We start from the raw sequence: 19975 nt of genomic DNA, 5'->3' as shown, positions 1-19975 counted from the left end.
ATAGATTGAAATGAGGAAGGTGAAACTGTAGTTCGAGGGTAAAACCCAGGGGAGCTTGGAATTTAGTTGAGTCTGGATCCATAAATTTCCACCACATGAAATCTCCAAGAAGTTAAGATTTGGGGTTGTGGATGATGATTCTGTCCACTGCATTAGTATCAGTACTTTAAGGCTGCCTGGTAACGTTTTGGATTAACCACAGAATCCTGTGGTCCAGCAGAACCAAAATCTGCTGAGAAATAGCAGTTTTCACTCCACGCCTAGTAAGGATCCCAACACTTCAGAACTTATCCAAGCAGCACAATGACAGTACAGAATTTCTCTCTTCCAATCGCAATGGGAAATCCCACCACCTTTGATCAGAATCAGTAAAAATTAAAATTGACTTTGGTTTCCTCTAACAGATTTTTATTAATTTTGATGATGCCACAACAAAATTATTGCTACTGATGAGGAGAAACTTGTTTTTATTCAATGGAGATTGACAATAAGAATAACTGATCAATTTAAAATGAGAAATGGAAAAGAGAGCTTTTGATTCTTCAATGGGAATCACGTCACGATATAATGCTATTTTTGGTGTGAAGCCAAACAATTACTAATGCCACCAAAGGACCAAAAAAAATACAAGGTATTGTGGCTAGTTATTGACTTTCTGAACTTGAAACAAATACATTCTGGATGAAATGCCATTGCTGAACATCAATGTCATATCATATCAGCATTTGTCCATGGCCAGCAGTGTATTTGTATCAGGATGTTACAGTATGGTTGGTTACATGCTGTTTGTTACTCAGATGGATTTTTTCCTATCAAACATTTCTTAACTATGTGTTAATTTAGCAGTACCTATGCTAATTTTCCAAGGACATTTCTTTCAAATATTCACTTTTTTTTTTGTAAATCAAAACAAAATACTTGAAATACTTGTACACAGAAGGCATTTTATCATATAGAGAGGGACATATCTATCTGGGCCTTGTTCACTCTCTCTTGCTTCTTTTGTCAGCCAGTGACAAATAGATCTTGCATGGCTGTCTATGTCCATTTTCATCTGTGTAATAATACTTTGACAAAAAAAAATCAAGAATTGAATAAGATGCAGTACTAATCATGAGAAAAATATGACTTGTTGTGTTAATTTTCCCTCTGAGTTTCAATGGTTTGGTATTGAACCATACAGATTAGGAACATTAACAGTTCATTGGTTAGTTTCCAGTGAACTTTAACTCTCCCAGAAGTTTTGCATGGGCATTAGGCTTGATTGAACAAATAGTCTGCTTAGACTCATGAAGAGTAGCCAATTAAAATTAATTGAATGGTTACTAATCCCATGGAACCATTCTCCAAGACAAATCGCTGCTATCAGAAGAGAGAGAAAAAACTGTGAAAAGAATGGAAACTGAAGTTTCATGGGAACTTAAAATATTGGCCTAGGTCTTCCACCAGCAGTTGCAGAATACTCACCCCTCTGCATTATCTGTATTACAAACAGCCAACATTCTGCACAAAATTACTGCTCCTTTTTGGCCTGTGCAATAATTCTCTCTGTGAACGATTGCTCAGGCTTTCCATTCTACCATGTTAAGAGCAGGTATTTCCTTAATTTGTATCTTATTATTTGCCTTTATGGTTCCAGGGGGTTGTTTCCCAGCAGAACGATGGCCCCATTAATTTAATTAACTTTAATGAATCAATTTAAACATTGTTGTGAAGTCTGTAAGAAATCTTGACTTCCTTTGCATTGAGATTCATTAACACGTGGAGACAAATATGCATCAAATCAGAAATTAATTTGATTAGCTTTCTTTACTTTTCTTGTTTACTGTTTTGTACTTTCTTATCTTCCCTTTGTTGGTTTTTTTTACACCTCATATCCCATTCTGCAGGTGATAAACACAGACAAGCAAACCATTTCTGGATCTTGGTCAACGCTTATCTGTTGCTGGTTACTTAGGAATGATGATAACAGGCTGTCAGTGATTCCTTGGCAGTGATTGGCAGCCCCGAGTGAAATCTTGACGAGAATATAGGACTCTTCATTTTGGGAGTTCTAAGTATAAAACAGTATCTCACTATACTGCACAGTACAATGTATTGCTGTTTTAACTAGCTATGTTACACAACTATCAGGATCATACTCACAAAGTTAATTAATCTAACTGCTTCCCTTTTATAAATTACTATAGTGCATTGGCTTTGGTAAGTATTTGATTACAAAAATCTGACTTGAATTTTTACTGCAGTGTCTCTGAGATTTGACTAATTAACCTCTTTATGGGGCCGAGTCTCATTTCAAGGTATGTTTGCCGTTTTCAGATTTTAGTTAGGGACATCTGAGGAGGAAGCAAATTACCTGGTCTAAACATTAACGGTGCTCTGAAAATTCCAGCTTTCTAACTGTACACTTCCAGTAGCAAATTGAATCATGTGAACATTACTGGATCCCAATTTGCACACCAATAGAGTTCATGACCCAATTCCGGTATGGTCTGGGTAAAGAGGAGAGCGATTTTCGCACAGACTGCAAGAATGGTGTCAGAAAGCATTTTCTACAGTTTGTAGAAGTACTGTCCCAGTGTTTTTTAAAATTATAAACCAATGATGGGCTATGATAACCCAGTGGTTCTATTTACAGGCCCTCCCGCCATATATTTTTTGGCTTGATATTGGCCCAATGAGGGAAACTGGTGCTTGCGCTCGATTATCCCTTCTGTTACCTTCTCCAGATTGGAAAATTCGGTGGGCTGTATAATGAGCAGCCAATCCATAACTGCCTGTTTCTACCTGCACTATGGTTGTAAATTACCCACTTCAAGAAACTGACTAAAACCAGCTGTAATTACCAATTGTTTACATTTTTTCCATGAATATTGTAATACTGCATTCAGCCTCAAAGTCCTTCTCTCCTGATTACTAAGAAGGTAAGATATTTCATCACTGGAACCTGGCTTGGGTGACAGAATTGGTCACAGGATCCCTAGAGATGGGAAGTGTAAAAATCTTCCCAGGTTTAATGCTTCTCACCTCCAATGGTGCGGGCTCCTATTATATGTTGGAGGAGATTGGATTTTGTGGTCAAATAGCCTGCAGGTACCCTATTTGGAGGGTTTCCATTACACACTGTCTGATACAGCAGCAAAAGTTGCTGTCTTCAGAAAAGGCTGAAGGCAAGACTGCAAAAAACAGGCCACAAAAACTTAGAAAAAGGAACAATCCTCTGCATAATTTCTCTGCACTGCTGAAGCTTACTCCAGTCATCTCCAAAGAGAAACTGTTAACAGTCTGAATTGCACAGTGCTTTCAGTAAGTCTAACACAAAGAAAACCTTCTGGAATTAATGTTCATTTTAGTAACACCGATAAGTTTGAGGGGTGCTGAAAGTGTGAAGGCATTCGTCATTGGGAAGTCACAAAACAAATCCGACAGTTCATCTCTCTCCTCCAGTTCATAGGTGGCATCATTAAGCATTCGCTGGTGAAGATGGCAGGTCTGTTCAATCTTCAACTTGTTGATGTCACTACGAAGACGCATCAATTGTCTTGCCAGCTGCTGATCTTGCAGACGCATTTCCGTCTGGTTTAAAAAGAAACCCTGTGGATTAGTACAAGCAGCAAAAACACAGTCACACGAGTTCAATAAATAGGCACATTTCCTCAATTAGAGATAGTAGGACCTGTCGATGCTGGAGTCTGAGATAACAAAGTGTGGAGCTGGAGGAACACAGCAGGCCAGGCAGCATCAGAGCATGCATTCCTCTGATGTGGTCTGGCCTGCCGTGTTCCTCCAGCTCCACACCTTGTTATCACATTTTCTCAATTGCTCTTCTCAGCAGAAGCACAAAATGTTGGGCCATGCTTCTGAGTTATGCCTGTGCCTTGAGGAACAGATCAGCTGAGCTGAAAGGACCTTCTGTCCTTGATTAAAAACCATGCCGTAACCAAATATATTTAGAAAATATGTTTGGGGGTCACTTAAAATTGACATTTTACTTCTGGCAGATTACATTTTCAAATAATAATGGGCTTTGTGTGCTAATTACTCTTGTCAAATTGAAGATGGGCAGTGTAATAGAACAGTAAGGCAATCCTTCTATTGATCCATAAGTCATGTATATGGAACCCTAATATCAGTATTCACTCATGTCTTAATAAACTTACTCCTTTTTGGGAAGATTGAACTCCACGTCCCTTCTTGTTTCCAAACAGTCCGCTGCCTATCATCTACTTGTTGCCTATAGCTGAATTCATTAAATTATCCTAATATCACTTATCATCAACTGATGATACCTTTTGTCTTCAAGACTTGAGAACCTTCAGGACTTTTTTTTTCAGGTTATGGTTGTTGGAAGTCAATCATTTCAACTCCAGGACAACTCAACAGGAGTTCAGCTGCTTCAAAAATGACCTTCCCTCCACCTTAATGTAGAAGTGGAGGGATTCTATGATGACTGCACAATGTTTAGCACCATTTATAACTCCTCAGATACTGAAGCAATCCATGTCCAAATACAGCAAGACCCAGACAATATCAAGCTTGGGCTGACAAGTGCTAGGTAATATTTGCACCGCACAAGTGCCAGGCAATGACTATCTCCAAGTCAGCAAATCTAACCACTTCCCCATGACATTACCATCACTGAATCGCTCACTATCAACATCCTGGCGGTTACCATTGATCAGAAACTGAACTATAATAGCCATATAAATTCAGCACTATGGCTAAAAGAGTAGGTTAGAGGCTCGGGATCTTAGTAGCAAGTAACTTGCCTCCTGACTCCCCTGAGCCCCACAAACATATATTTCCTCCACTATCAACACACTGCAGCAGCAGTGTGCACCATCTAGAAGATGCAGTGCAGAAATTCATTTTGGCTTTTTAGAAAGCACTTTCCAAAGCCAAGACCACTACAATTTCAAAGGATAAGGGTGGCACATACATGGGAACATCACCATCTGCAAAATCCCTTCCAAGTCACTCAACATCATGATTTGGAAATATATTGCCGTTCCTTGTGTCACTGGGTCAAAATCCTGGAACTATCCCCCCCACCCAATGCAACAGCATGCATACACCAAATAGACGGCAATGGTTCAAGGAGGCAGCTCACACCACCTTTTCAAGAATGAATAGGAATGCGCAATAAATAATGGGCCAGCCAACAACTCACGCTCCCTGAATGATTAAAAGGTGATTTGTTGAAATGAAGCTGAATTATAGATTTTACTAATATTTGCCACCAATTTAATAAAAAGCAAATTTGCATCAGTTTTTAATTGGTGCGTAGAAATCAATACAACTAAATGTTTGTGCTATTAATGTTGTGAATATGTCTGGGCTGTATCCTACAGTCCCAGCCTACGTGTGTGTTTTCAGGGCATGGGGCAGAGGTGGCTCGTAAAGTATGTCATAATGGTAGCCCACCACCTTCTTGTCCACCCCTGAATACTAGGGATGGGAAAGGCATTCATTAATCTTCTCGCCCTTAGGCCTATTGAGACCCTTGCATCGTAATTTATTGCCCACGTAAGACCCATAATCCACTTCCACTGCCATAATACCATGAAAGATGGATAAGAGTGAGATTGCCATTTTTTGTCCTTTTTTTTGGGAGCTTAACAGGCAACGCCTAAAGAAATGCACACACTACATATCCCCAGTGCTCCACACCAAACTTTTGAATATTTGGGCTTCCCTGCTAAAACCTGCTCCCTTAGCCAATACTCCTTATCAACCCCACCTCATCTCCAGGGCACCTGATCCTTCCCTGCCGGAAATGTGGAACTTACCTTGGTTCGATGCCCACCTTCAAGCTTTGTGGGCCTACTTGCAGTCTTAGTGGGTCTTGAATAGAGGAAGCCCAACCCTCGGTCGTAGAATCCCTACACTGTGGAAGTAGGCCATTTGGCCCATTGAGTTTACACTGACCCTCCGAAGAGCATCATGCTGCCACTTGTAATACCCACTTGGCAGTGAACTCTGGAAGCATAGACTTGAACTGCAGGCACATCAGCAACTGACACTGAAAGGCTGCATGAGAGACACTTTCAATGCATGGACAGGCACCCAGCTCACAGATTGGATCAGGCTGCATCTTAGCCCTCACTCACTTAGCACCTACCTGTACACTCATAGCCTACATTCCCTCTAATTTTTCTGTTGCTGCGCGGACTTCCGAGGATTATAACCGGCAGTGGCTTCTTGATCCAAATGTCAATCCGTCGGTCGATGTGTACAAAATCTCCACGTGGCTGAGCAGCTGCATAGTTTCGGGGAATCTTGCCCATACCATCTCTACCTTGCCTTGCTGTGTTGATTCACACAGTCACAAAAACAAGCAGCCTGCACTGCTGCTGAGCAGTTCTCAGCCAAGGGGGCTGCACATCTTACTGTATGGCACTGTGCTAGATCAATGTCAGACCTGCATCATGTACCAGCAGGTTATGTAACAAACAGAATGCACATGCAGCAAGTAGACAGCCATGTCTCAAACTCTTGGGGGACTTGTCCTTACCGAAGCTCATGGAGGCAACTGATAGTCAGGAGGTCCTGGCCCATTAAGCCAAGCACAGACACTGATGCCAGTCCAGGGGATTGGCCATGCTCAGGCAGCTGGTCAGTGTTTTATTGGTTAGGGGTTGTATCTCTGCAGTCTAGGGAGTGGGTAAGTCCTTTGGCTTCATAACAGCATGTTTGTGGGTTGGGCCAACATGTCAAGGGGATATACATGCAGCAGTCAGAGTGCTGGGCACACATTGCCCGTGGATGTCTTGTCATGTCACTCGAGGGAGTGGGCCATGGTCAGTCTGTTGGATCTGTCCACAGAAACTGAAAGGAGGTGGGATGTGTGGCCTCTGCTGCAGGACTGAGTGTGGCAGGTTGGTCTTGGGGACTGGGGTTACAGGCTCTGGGCTGGGGTGCAGTACCACTGTGCATGGGGGCAGGGAGGTGGCAGCAAGATTTGCAAATGGGTGACACGGGAAAGCATGGCTGGGAGCAGTGTAATGGGGGTGGAGTTGGGGGGCTGGGTGGTGGTAGTGCTGGGGATTTGGTCCACATTTAGGAGCACGCCATCTTCAAGTGGGTGGGCAGTGTATAACCACACCAGGCATGATCATGTCATATGTTATGCTAGTGGCTGTGTGGGAAAGGTAGGTAGATGTAGACAGGTTGGGTGGGAACTTGGTGAAGTGTGAAGCCTGTGGGGATGGGCTACCACAAAGAAAATGTGGATGTCTGGGGCTCAGGCTGAGATTGACAGTCACTGGCTTAGGATCATTCCCTGTTGTCTTCCATTGTGCTGGATATCGAAAGTGCGCAATGGGGAAGAAAATGGCTCCGAACACACTCTGAGTGGATGAGGTAGGTGATTCGACCTGTGAAGGAAGTGCTGTAGTAACAATTGATTATCAGGCTTCTAAAGGGAAAGAACATTGGCCACAGGTACCTACTCCTTGGCCATCCTAAGCACTGACTCTTTATGTTGAACTGCTCTGGCACTGCCACTGCTGGACAACTCTTTGGCAACTACACCTTTGTGCACAGACGGAGCCAAACATTAAGGCTTCTATATGGTGCAATAGGCTCTTATTGTAGACCTCCATCCATGGAGCCTCATCTGTGGCCATGAAGTGCCGCTGGTTGGTGTTACAACATGTGTAGTGCCTACACACAGATACTCCCAAACACATGTCAGTTAATATCAGGAACAGATAGTGACATGCAAACCTTTTCTGCCTGTGCTACAAAATGTTCTTGATAGGTTTTCCTTTTTCACTTTTTTTTGATCACTTATGGAATGTGGGCATCGCTGGCTGGGCCAGCATATATTTGCCCATCCCAAGATGCCCTTGAGAAGGTGCCCTCTGAAACCGCTGCGTCCATATGCTGCAGGTAGACCCATAATGCCATTAGGGAAGGATTCCAGGATTTTGACCCAGTGACACTGGAAGAACGGGGATATATTTTCAAGTCAGGATGGTGAGTGGCTTGTAGGGGGACCGCAGGAGATGATGTCCCCATGTTTCTGCTGCCCTTGCCCTTTAAGATGGCAATGGTCATGGGTTTGGAAGGTGCTGTCTAAGGATTCTTGGTGAATTTCTTCACTGCATCTTGCAGATACTGCACACTGCTGCTACTGTGCGTCAGTGGTGGAGGGAATGGTTATTTGTGGATGTGGTGCCAATCGAACGGGCTGCATTGTTCCTGGATGGTGTCAAGCTTCTTGAGTATTGTTGGAGCTGAACTCATCCATGGAGTATTCCATCACATATGTAGTTAAAGACATGCATGCATTGATATTCATGAACACCGCCTTATTTTATATTTCATTACCCATTGATATATTTGAATTTGCATCACTATGTTGGTAAATAACTATATTTTCTTTGAAATGAATGGCCACATTCAGCAAGTTGTTGCTGCAAATGAGTTTGTTCTTTCAATGCAAAGTTGCTACTTTGGTGCTTGTGAATAGTGTTTTGCTGGATAAATAATACGTTTTAATGATGGACTGAGATAGGTATCTTTACTGTGAAATTTGTTGACATGTACACGGGGCTCAATCTGCTTTATGGCAAAAATAGGGACAGATGAATAGCAGCTTTGAGCCACTAGCATAATTCTTCAGGCAAATCGGTAACTCGATTATAAAGGTAACATTTAAAGCTGAAGTAAATTGAACTGAAGTAAAACCAGGGCAAAAATAATTACACCAGTTCATCTTAGTATTATCCATTTTGCTCAGCAATGCTCCTTTAAGAGAGCCAGATAAGGAAAGCATGTCTTGTTAATCTTAAGAATAAAAGAGAACATGTTTGAACTTACCAATTCCTTCCGGAGCCAGCTTAGTGCTTCATCCATATTCTCAAAGCCACTAAATTTTCCTGAAGTAAAGTTGCCATCACTGACAGAACTCCCACTGAGCTGCTTTTGTGTTCTTATGAAGTTACTGGGCTCCTCACTGGGTTTCTTTGTCATTACCAGCCCTTGGTCCTCTGGCTTTGGGCTTTTCCAGTCTTTCCCTTCAAGTTTGGCTTTCCATTCTAAATAGGAAGGTCTTCTGGTTTCAAGCCTCAGTTTTTGAGTGAGTGCTTTCAGACTCCTCAGATGGTCATCATTCTGACTCTCTGGGTTGTCCTGTCCGTCTTCGAAAAGCTTTGCTTCAAGTTTTGGCACAGACTGTGTAGCCATTGTGTCTTTGTTAAACTGTAGCTGTTTCTGTAAGAGAGAACAGATTCTCCGAAATCCTGTTCTGATGAGCTGTGGTTAGAAAGTTTTCAAACTCCCAGTATTGAAATTTCTTTTCATTTAATGTAAAATTCCTTGAGGAAACAAGATTTAATTATAAGTTTGCTTTAGAGATATTATTAATGCTTTGCGTTTTAGTGGCATTTCTTTATAGTGCAACATTTTATTCACAATACAGCATGAAGTAAAATAACTAGATTTGAAGAAGAGTTACTGGATTCAATGTTAACTCTACTTTCTCTCCACGATGTTGCCAGACTGCTGAGTTTCTCCACTTTCTGTTTTAGTTTCAGATTTCTAGCATTTGCAGTTCTTTGTCTTATTTATGAACTAAAATAACCTGCTTTTACAGTGACACCTTAATATTTTTGCCAATTTTCTTTAAATATAGATCCTAAAAGTTCTGATGAAAATCTTGATATCAATAGAAGCAGCACAAAAGCAAATTGAAACTATACAAAAGACAAAGCTTTAATTTCTCCTGGCTGCGTGCGTCTCGAAACAGCACATTTCTATGTGACCAATGCAATAGCTGGTTGACTGCCCAACGTAATAATGAACTCTAAAATGATAGTCAGAATTCAGATATCATCAAATGATCGACTACTATATTTAGTGTAAATACACGTTGTTATCAAATTCAAAGTCCTTTCTTACCTTTTTTGGTTGCCGATGTTGCAATAATACCAAATCTAGGCTACACAATTCACAAACGCAAAGAAATTTGTTATGAAATACAGCATTTCTGCTGGGAAGTACTAGTGCAGTTACAGCAAAGACAAAAAAACACTGCAGACAATGATGAACATCATGAATCTACTTGTGGGCTCTTCCATTCAGCCAGTGCAAATTTGGCAGGGATGGCTGGAAACCCTGTTTACAGCTTTAACTAGGTTTTATGCCTAAGCTGCTGCAGCTGATTGGGAGAACTCTACAATCCAATGAAGGATTGCTGGATGCTGGGAAATGTTTTTATAACTGTCAAGGACTTCCACCTACATTGCACCAACTACAAATGAAAACTGCTGACAAAAAGTGGAAAATGAAGACTGGGATTCACAGCAACTAAAAATGACTGTGATAAACTATCTGTTGCAAAACAGTTGACATGTATTGCTTTATGCTTTGCGTATATTGCTCTCAGCTTATGTGATTGAGACAAAGCGGAAAATAAAGAGAGGCCTGCGCCCACCCCCCCACCAGTGCATTGATAGTCATCTTGATGCTGAATCTCCAGCTTCACCAAATGTAAGACAGCCGACCACACAAAATGAGATGTAAGTGATACCCTGCTTCTGAGGGGCAGTTCTGTCCTTTGTTAATTGCCACCTTAACTGTCAGCACCATGATTCAGAGGTCAGCGATTTTCAACAGCCAGCTGCTACCTGTCATTTGAAAAGTAAATGATTGACAGAGAAAAGCCAGTGGGTATTTTGTAAACTCATTCCCCTGCAGATTCAATTTTCAGACAATCCTTTAAATAGGTTTTAACTGTCTTGCTTAACGCAGGTGTGCAGCTGCTTGAATAGATAAAATAGGGTACTCTGCTGGATGTCAGAAACTGAGTGTGATTTAAATATACAAGCGCGCAGAGAATGCAATACTGGTCATTGAGAGATCCACCAGCAGCTCTTACAAGTTTTTAAAATCATTTATGGAACATTGGCATGGCTGGCCAGCATTTATTCCCCATACCTAATTGCCCTTGCAAAGGTGGTGGTGAGCTGTCTTGTCAAAACACCGCAGTCCATGTGCTGTAGGGAGACCCACAGTGCCCTTAGAGAAGGGATTCCAGGATTTTGACTCAGCAACAGTGAAGGAACGGTGATACGTTTCTGAGATAGGATGGTGAGTGGCTTGGAGGGGAACTAGCAGTTAGTGGTGTTCCCATGTATCTGCTGCCCTTGTCCTACTGGTGGAAGTGGTTGTGGTTTTGGAATGTGCCATCTAAGGATCTGTGGTGAATTTCTGCATTGCATCTTGAAGATGATGCACACTGCTGCTACCAAGTGTGGTGGATGGAATGGTTATTTGTGGATGTGGTGTCAATCAAATGGGCTGCTTTGTCCTAGATGGTGTCAAGTTTCTTGAGTGTTGTTGAAGTTGTACCCATCCAGGCAAGTGTGGAGTATTTCACCACACTCCTGACTTGTGCCTTGTAGATGATGGACAGGCTTTGAGGAGTCAGAAAGTGAGTTATTTGACACGGTATTCCTAGCCTCTGATCTGCTCTTGTAATCACTGTATTTATGTGGTGAGTCCAGTTGAGTTTCTAGTCAATGGTAATCTCCCATGACATTGTTGTGGGGAATTCAGTGATGGTGACACCATTAAATGTCAATGGCTGGTGGTTAGATTGTCTCTTATTGTAGATGGTTACTGCCCAAGTAGAGTCATGGGGCAGTAATTGGCTGAGTTGGATTTGTCCTGATTTTTGTGTATAGGACACACCTGAGCAATTTTCTACTGGAACAGCTTGATCATGGGAACCGCTAGGTTCTGGAGCACAAGTCATCAATACCATTGCCGGAATGATGTCAGGGCCCACTGCCTTTGCAGAATTCACAGCCTCCAACCATTTCTTGATACAATATGGAGTGAATTGAATTGGCTGAAAAACTGGCATCTGGGGATGTTGGGAACCATTGAAGGAGGCTTCATCCTTATCTTTTGCACTGATAGGTTGGGCTCTTCAATTAGTGAGGATGGAGATATTTTTGCAGCCTCCTCCTCAAGTAAAGTTGTTTAATTATCCACCACCATTTATGACTGGATGTGGCAAGACTGCAGGGCTTAGATCTGATCTGTTAGTTGTGCATGTATATGCTGTTTGGCACACATGTAGTCCTATTTGGTAGTTTCACCAGGTTCATACCTCATTTTTAGGTATGCCTGGTGTTGCTCTTGGCATGCCCTCCTGAATTCTCCATTGGATCAGAGTTGATCCCTGGCTTGATAGTAATGATTGAGTGGGGTATAAGCTGGGCCATGGGGCTGCAGCTTGTGCTGGAGTATGATTCTGCTGCTGCTGATGGCCCACAGCGTGTCATAGATGTCCAGACTTGAGTCGCTAGATCTGTTCAAAGTCTGTCCCATTTAGCACAGTGACAATGCCACACAACATAATGGAGGTTTCTCAACGTGAAGGCAGGATGTTTTCTGCACAATGACTGTGCGATAGTCACGCTTACCAATACTGTCATGGACAAATGCATCTGTAGCCAGCAGATTGGTGAGGATGAGGTCAAGTATGTCTTTCCCACTTGTTTGTTCCCTCACCACACGCTGGGAGCCCAGACTAGCGGCTATGTCCTTTATGACCCAACCAACTTGGTCAGTTGTGCTGCTGCTGAACTACTGTTGGTGGTGGACATTGAAATCCCCCACCCAGAGTACATTTTGTTCAACATGGAAGATTACTGATTCTTCAGCCAAGGGAGGAGGTGCGTGGTAATCAGCAGGAGGTTTCCTTGTCCATATTTGACCTAATGACATGAGACTTCATGGGGTTTGGAGTGAATGTTTAGGACAGATAGGGCAAATCCCTCCTACCTGTAAGGGCACATCTACTAGGTCTCTCCCGCCAGTGGGACAGGACATATCCAGGGATTGTGATGGTGGTGTCTGGGACACAGTCACACTCATGGAATCATATCTTACAGACCATGTCAGGCTGTTGCTTGCTAGTCTGTGAGACCGCTCTCCCAATTTTGGCACCAGCTCCCAGATGTTAGTAAGGAGGACTTTGCAAGGTCAACAGGGCTGTTTCTGTTGTTGTCACTTCTGGTGGCTTGGTTGATGTCAGGTGGTCATCTGTTTTCATTTCTTTGCTGACATTTCATAGCTATTAATACAACTGAGTGGTTTGTTTCGCCATTTCAGAGGGCAGGTGAGAGTCACATGTAGGCCAAACCAGGTGAGGATGGCAGATTTCATTCCCTGATGGACACTAGTGAGCTTGACAGCTTTTTCCTAACGATTGGCAATGGCTTTATGGTCATCAGTAGATTCTTAATAGCAGATTTTTAAAAAAAAAATTGAATTTGAATTTCACCATCTGTAGTGGCAGGATTCGAACTTAGGTCCCCAGTATGCTAGCTAAGGTTTTGGATTAATAGTCTAGCAATAACACAACTAGGCCATTGCCTCCCCTTACAAGTATTGCTGAAGACTGTTCTAGAAAGGGAAAGATTCTGGGCTGTATTTTACGAGAAATCAGCTGAATGTCAATTTTGGTGAGTTTCACAGAGGGTTTCTCTCTGTGAGTCCTAGCAGTTTTCTCACGATCTTCCCAAGCATTCCTCATCACCTATGCATCATGACTTTGTGGCGTCACACTCATCACAGGCCATGGCCGGCGTCTCCCAGGATTCCTGGCATAAGTGCCATCCTTAAACTCCAGCTGTACAAGCACTAGTTTGGCTGTCCGCAGCTGTCCTGCATGATTCCTGTCAATTCTCTCAGATATGTGGGACAGAAGGAAATTGACAACCTGCTTTGCCACAAAAACCTGGAGATCTCAATGGGCAGGAGATATGTGGTCACCGTCCATGGAGAATGCTCTGAGATGTTGGTGCTTTGTATCCAAATTGGAAACCTGGAGAAGCGAGCAGCAAGCTGCAGTCACCAGGTTATCATTTTGACTTTCATGTCGGGAATTGTCGCCGTCTATCTGATGGGTAGGAGAATGGAAGACTGCATAATAATGAGGATGTTAATGCCTGCTCATAAACTTCTTACCATTTACTAGAGAGAATCTCACCTTGCCTCTTGGTTGGAAAATGGGATTTATTGCTCGTGATGCCAAGGAGCACCTCACATCATTCTCCCAACTTTCTTGCCATTGCCCATGCTATGGCTGGGAAAATTCTACTCTCTGTTTTATTTTCAAGATTTATGCCTGAAACTGATTTACTATTATCTAAAAGTGGTACGCAGGCAGCGACAGAGTATCCCCATCATTCCTACAGCTTGCTGGTTAGTGTCCAGTGAAACCCAAACCTGAGAACGATCCTGATTGTGGCCTTAGGCGAGTATCATCCAGTTCAGGCCTATCTTTGGTCTAAGTTAACATTCCCTTTTGATATCAGTGCTGCACATTTGCACACAGCCTGCCTCTACCCCAATCCCCCACCTCAACAAACTACCCTCACAGCCCATTTCTCCATGTAAAGCTTTACATTAATTGATTGTCCTCCCACGAAAACTAGATCCAGATCCTTGAGGACAATCTGATCACCTTTCAAGTCTTCTCTCTTGTAATCTGGATATGCTAGTTCTTTATGGGCTATTTTTTTCCTGTTGATGATAACAAGAACAATTGTCTGGTTAGCAGGAACGCTTCTGAGCTGCTGAATCAGTGCATTGAATAAAGCTGTGGATTCAACTGCTGTGGCTGAGCTTTATAGAAACACAGAATGGTTACAGCACAGAAAGAAGCCACTCAGCCCATGATGGCCTTGCAAAGCAGTAGTCCACTTGGTGGAACTTCCCTTCCTTTTTTCTATTGCTTTGATGTTAAGAGGATGTTCCCTCTCATGGAGGGAATCTAGAACTAGTGGGCATGCCTCAAAATGAGGAGTGTCCCATTTAAGATAGAAATGAGGAGGTATTCCTTCGTTGAGCATCATGAGTGTTTGGAATTCTTCAGTGTGCTGTGGAGTCATTGAACATGTTAAGGACTGAATTATTCAGATTTTGATTGAAAAAAGGGATCAAGTGTTTTGGGGGGGTAGGCAGGAAAATGGAGTTAAGGCTACAATCACATCAGCCATGATCTTATTGAATGGTGGAGCAGGCTTGAAGAATCAAACAATCCATTCTTGCTCTTACTTCTTATGTTATTATGTCTCATATTTTGAATTAATCCATGTATCACCTCAATATTATTTGCATCATTTTGGTGTATTATGGGAGAAGAAACATGGAAGATACAGTATTTGGATTAGTAAAACAATTTTTATTACTGCTTTATGTTTTATCACTGTTTTATGTTCCAGTTAAAAATTTATATCAACAGTGTTGCAGTTCACACACTTGTGGTTAGATATACCAATGTCATTTTATAATACAGAACATTCCAAAATCCAGAAATCACTTGACCCCTATCATGTTTTTGAGAGAGCTTACAGTTTGATAAAATTCTTTAGCCAATTTGGTCTTCAAGAAGGCTCTGTTCAGGAACTAAACCTTTGCCAAGGAAAAGCTGCCGCTATCATGCCCTTGCAAATATTTGATGGAAATAACCCTTGCCCATGCATTTGGCATTCTGCAAAGGTGGTTCTATATTATTGCATCTAAAAGCAACTTCTGAGGGTTTTGATGTCTAATATTCTGACAGTACACTCCTTACCTTGGTCACTATATTTCTGTAAAGAAGAATTTCTAGATATGGATCCTAAATTTACTCACTTAACTTGAACCTGTGACCCCGTTTTTATCTTTCAAATTAACTTAAAGCAGTTTCTTGATTTACTTATTCTGTTCACCTGTCAAATGGTCTTATTCCTTTCCTGCTGAAAATCCCAATATATTTCAACTTTTCCTCACAGCTCAGTCATTTGACACCAGAGATTAGTTTTGCAATTCTTTTCTGCACTGCCTCCCATGACTAAATATCGTTCTTGCTTGTCAATGAAGTTCTGAAGAAGGGTCACTTTCTACTTTCTAGATTCTGCCAGAACTACTGAGTTTTGCCAGAAATTTCTGTTTGTTCTTCTGATTTCTGCAGTTCTTTAGTTAATTTTATTTATCATGACCATAATTGGATGAAATCACAAAACAGTATAATGGTACATATATCCACTTTCAGAAAACATTTTTGTGCAACAAATGAGCTTGCTTTGACAGTGGAAGCATGTATTAAAAATGGTGAGCCAAATAGAGATGAGCAGAGCAGACTTCAGTGAATAAAGATTAAAGAAAAGCTAGAAGGATAACGTTTCAAAACCGAAAGAACTGCGAATGCTGTAAATCAGGAACAAAAGCAAAGTTGCTGGAAAAGCTCAGCAGGTCTGGCAGCATCTGTGAAGGAAAAAAAGAGTTAACTTTTCAGGCCCGGTGACCATTCCTCAGAACGGATAACTTTTCCATTTATACAATGCGGTACACTGGTATCTCATCTGTTTTTCATTTATATAAATTATTCAAGTACCGGCACATCGACGAACGATATTAAAGTTATCGTTTCGGGTCCGGCGACCCTTCCTCAGAACTCACCGAGTTCTGGGTCACCGGACCCTAAACACTAACTCTTTTTTTTTCCTTCACAGATGCTGCTAGACCTGCTGAGCTTTTCCAGCAACTTTGTTTTTGTTCCTGATTTATAGCATCTGCAGCTCTTTTGGTTTTTAATTAGAATGATATTAAAGTTTGCAAGTGATACTAAACTGAGGGCATGATAAAGAATGCATAAAAACGCAGGATACTTAAACAGATTCATTTGTTGGACAGATGGATAGCAGATGCAGTTCAATACAGAGAACTGTGATATGGCAGTGGCATATTACAGTTCATTCAGGGAGTGCTGTGGCAACGTGCATGATGGAGTGTCCAAGATTTTTTCTATCAGATGGCTGACCAGGAATCTTTCCAGCTCCTGCTGCCTGCCATTGGCATGTGTCGGAAGGATTTGCAGGTTAATATTCAACCTGTTTAGATGCATTATGGACACACCTCCTTGGCCATCAAATAATGGATGGGATCTGAACATGGAGTTTCTGGTTCAGAGGCAGGAATGCTGACCAGTGCTCCATAAGACCACCACACAAAGCTATAGTGTAGTACATATGAAAACAATAGTAAAAGGATGAATATTCTAAATAGTCAGATTCTTATTAAAATGATGGAGTGTATAGACTTCGGGTCATAGAAAATGCATAGACTTTCGTTACAGTGGATGTGCGCAAGGAAACAAATTGGCTTATGTTTAAAGTTACATTGAATATAATGGAAAAGAAGACTTCTGAATTATACAAAACATTGGGCGGGCCACTTTTGATGTGTTCTGTAAGTTCTTGGCACTCCATTATAGGAATGATGTCAGAGCCATGGAAAATGTACCGCAAATAATTGATCAAAATGCCATAAATGAGAGACTGTAGCTCTGAAAACATTCTGAGAGGGTAAGGAAAAGATTTGAGATTTGATAGCAAAGTGAGATCTGAAAAACCCTGTCAGTTCTGACATTTACCAGTTATAGTCAGATGGAAATGTACAGAAGGCCTATAAATGTGGGCACACAAATTCTGACCTATGTAGCCAATTTTTAGAAGGTCTTGTTTTGGGAAAAAAACTCCATCTGTCAAAACATGGTCACCAGTGTCAATAGCAACAAGCCAAGAGGAGGATGGCTTTACTAGCTGGGAATTACCTGGCCAGGTTGTGATCTGCTTGGCATGTTGTCAGGTAAAAGGAAGTGTCATGCTCTCTTCAGCAGCAGAAGTAGGGCCCACCCAGTGACCTGGGCCTGGGTCATTACCCAAACTTTGCAGACAGAACACTTCAGAGAACAGTGGAAATGATGGCTCAAGCAATAAACAGCTGGGACCTGTAATGCTGGAATTCTTTCAAGAAGCAAGTCTCTACTACAATGACCTTTATGTCATTATTGAGCCAGCCGAGATCCATCCAAACTGGCACTGTTAACTTCCAGGAACATTTAAAATAGAGTATCAAATCCTTACCCAGAGTCAGCATAAGAAAATTCTTGCAGTAGATCCCAGTCTTTACACTAGGAGCAATGGTGCTTGGACTTCCAGTGTCATACTTATCAACAGAAAATGAAGAGAATTTAAAGGAGTTTTTATTACAGTGAGAGACAATTATTAGAAGCCAGAAGTGGAAATTTAACTTGTTGCACCAGGCAGGAGTTGATCAGGGCAGGGACTGATCATGGCATAGGTTGATCAGGACACACGGTGGTCAGGGAAGAACCTGGCACTGTGAGGCAACAGTGCTAACCACTGAGCCACCATGCCACCCATCTGCTGGGCTGCCCATTGGAGGTCTTAATGCCTCACGAGCATTTATGAATGAAGTTTCTGTCTGTTTCTGACTGGAACTGCCTGAAGTTTGCCTGAAAAGTGTGGACGGATAGCTACATGAAAGTGTTGACTACCACTAGTCACTGGAAATATTGTGAATGGAGGGAAGGATAGTGATAGTCTTTAAGAGGACAGAGAAGGCCTGGTGAACTAGGCAGAAACTCAGCAGATTAAATTTAACATAATGAATAAAGTTTTCAAGAAGATCTGTCACTCGGGTTGTGGATGAGGTTGTAGACATGCTCGCTGAGCCGGTGGGTTTGGTTGCAAACGTTTCGTCACCCTGCTGGGTAACATCATCAGTGTGCCTCCGATGAAGTGTCAGTGTTCCGTCCTGCTTGTTATTTAAATGCCTCAGTTGTTTGGGTGTTGGGTACCATTTCCGGTTCTGTTTCTCAGTGGTTTGTGTACAGGGTCTAATTCAATGTGTTTGTTGATGGAGTTCCAGTTAGAATACCAGGCATCCAGGAATTCCCTGGCATGTCTCTGTTTGTCTTCTACAATTATGGAAGTGTTGTCCCAGTCAAATTTGTGTTCCTTGTTGTCTGTGTGTTGTGAGACAAGTGAGAATTGGCTGTGCCTCTTGGTGGCTAGTTGGTGTTCGTGTATCCTTATTGTCAATTTTCTTCCGGTTTGACGTACGTTGTGTTTCTCACAGTCCTTGCATGGTATTTTGTATATTACACCGCTTTTGCCGGTTTTGGGTTTGGGATCATTTATGTTTGTCAGTAGCAGTTGTAGGGTGGTTGTAGGTTTGTGGGCTACTCTGATACCTAGGGTTCTGAGTAGTCTTGTGGTCATCTCTGAAACATCCTTGATGTACGGTAGGGTGATTAGTGAGTCCGGTCATGTTGTGTCTTCCTGTTGTCATCTGTTGTCGGCAGTTAAGGGTCAACCACGTTGCTGTGGGTCTGAGATCACATGTAGGCCAGACCAGATGAAGACGGCAGTTTCCTTCCCTAAAGGACATTAGCGAACCAGATGGGTTTTTCCGACAATCAGCAACGGATTCACGGTCATCATTAGATTCTTAATTCCAGATATTTTATTGAATTCAAATTCCACCATCTGCCGTTGCGGGATTTTAATCTGGGGTCCCCAGAACGTTATCTGGGTCTCTGGATTAACAGTCCAGAGATAATCGCAGTAGCCAAACAGAGATACACCAGGGAATTCCTGCAGGCCTGGTATTCCAATGAGAACACCATCAACAAACACATTGAATTAGACCCTGTGTACAAACCACTGAGAAACAGAACCGGAAGTGGTACCAAACACCCGAACAAACTGAGGCTATAAATAACAAGCGGGACAGAACACTGATGCTCCACTAACTGTGTAACCTAGCAGGGTGACGAAACGTTTGCAACCAAACCCACTGGCTTGGCGAGCATGTCTTAACATAGTGAAATTTGAAATGACACATTTTAATAGAAAGAGTAAGAAAAAGCAATACAAAATAAGAGACAGAATTCAGTGGATACTGAAACAGCAACACCTTTTGCTATAACAAGGTGTAGAGCTGGATGAACACAGCAGGCCACGCAGCATCATAGGAGCAGGAAGGCTGACGTTTCGGGCCTAGACCCTTCATCAGAAATGGGGGAGGGGAAGGGGGTTCTGAAATAAATAGGGAGAGAGGGGGAGGCGGATAGAAGATGGATAGAGGAGAAGATAGGTGG

The 19975-nt window shown here is 42.1% G+C and overlaps 1 protein-coding gene across 3 annotated transcripts in view; it reads right to left on the bottom strand.

Annotated features, from left to right (window-relative positions):
• Positions 1-438: 438 nt before the first annotated feature.
• fam167aa (family with sequence similarity 167 member Aa) overlaps positions 439-19975 on the bottom strand; it is a 26929-nt gene continuing 7392 nt past the window's right edge. The window contains exons 1-3 of one of the 3 annotated variants that reach the window (XM_048596834.1): positions 9907-9945; positions 8827-9323; positions 439-3576 (exon numbers count right to left, since the gene is read on the bottom strand). In XM_048596834.1, the coding sequence (XP_048452791.1) occupies positions 3313-3576; positions 8827-9192 (630 nt within the window). In that variant the 5' untranslated portion in view covers positions 9193-9323; positions 9907-9945 and the 3' untranslated portion in view covers positions 439-3312. Of the gene's footprint in view, positions 3577-8826; positions 9324-9906; positions 9946-19975 lie in introns of those variants that run through there. The other 2 variants (XM_020518136.2, XM_020518130.2) reach the window with 2 other exon arrangements.

The sequence above is a fragment of the Rhincodon typus genome, chromosome 5 (assembly GCF_021869965.1).
Source record: "Rhincodon typus isolate 14 chromosome 5, sRhiTyp1.1, whole genome shotgun sequence".
In the NCBI taxonomy this organism is placed as follows: domain Eukaryota; kingdom Metazoa; phylum Chordata; class Chondrichthyes; order Orectolobiformes; family Rhincodontidae; genus Rhincodon; species Rhincodon typus.
The sequence above is the reverse complement of the archived record's forward strand: the minus strand, read 5'-3'. Positions and strand labels throughout refer to the sequence as shown.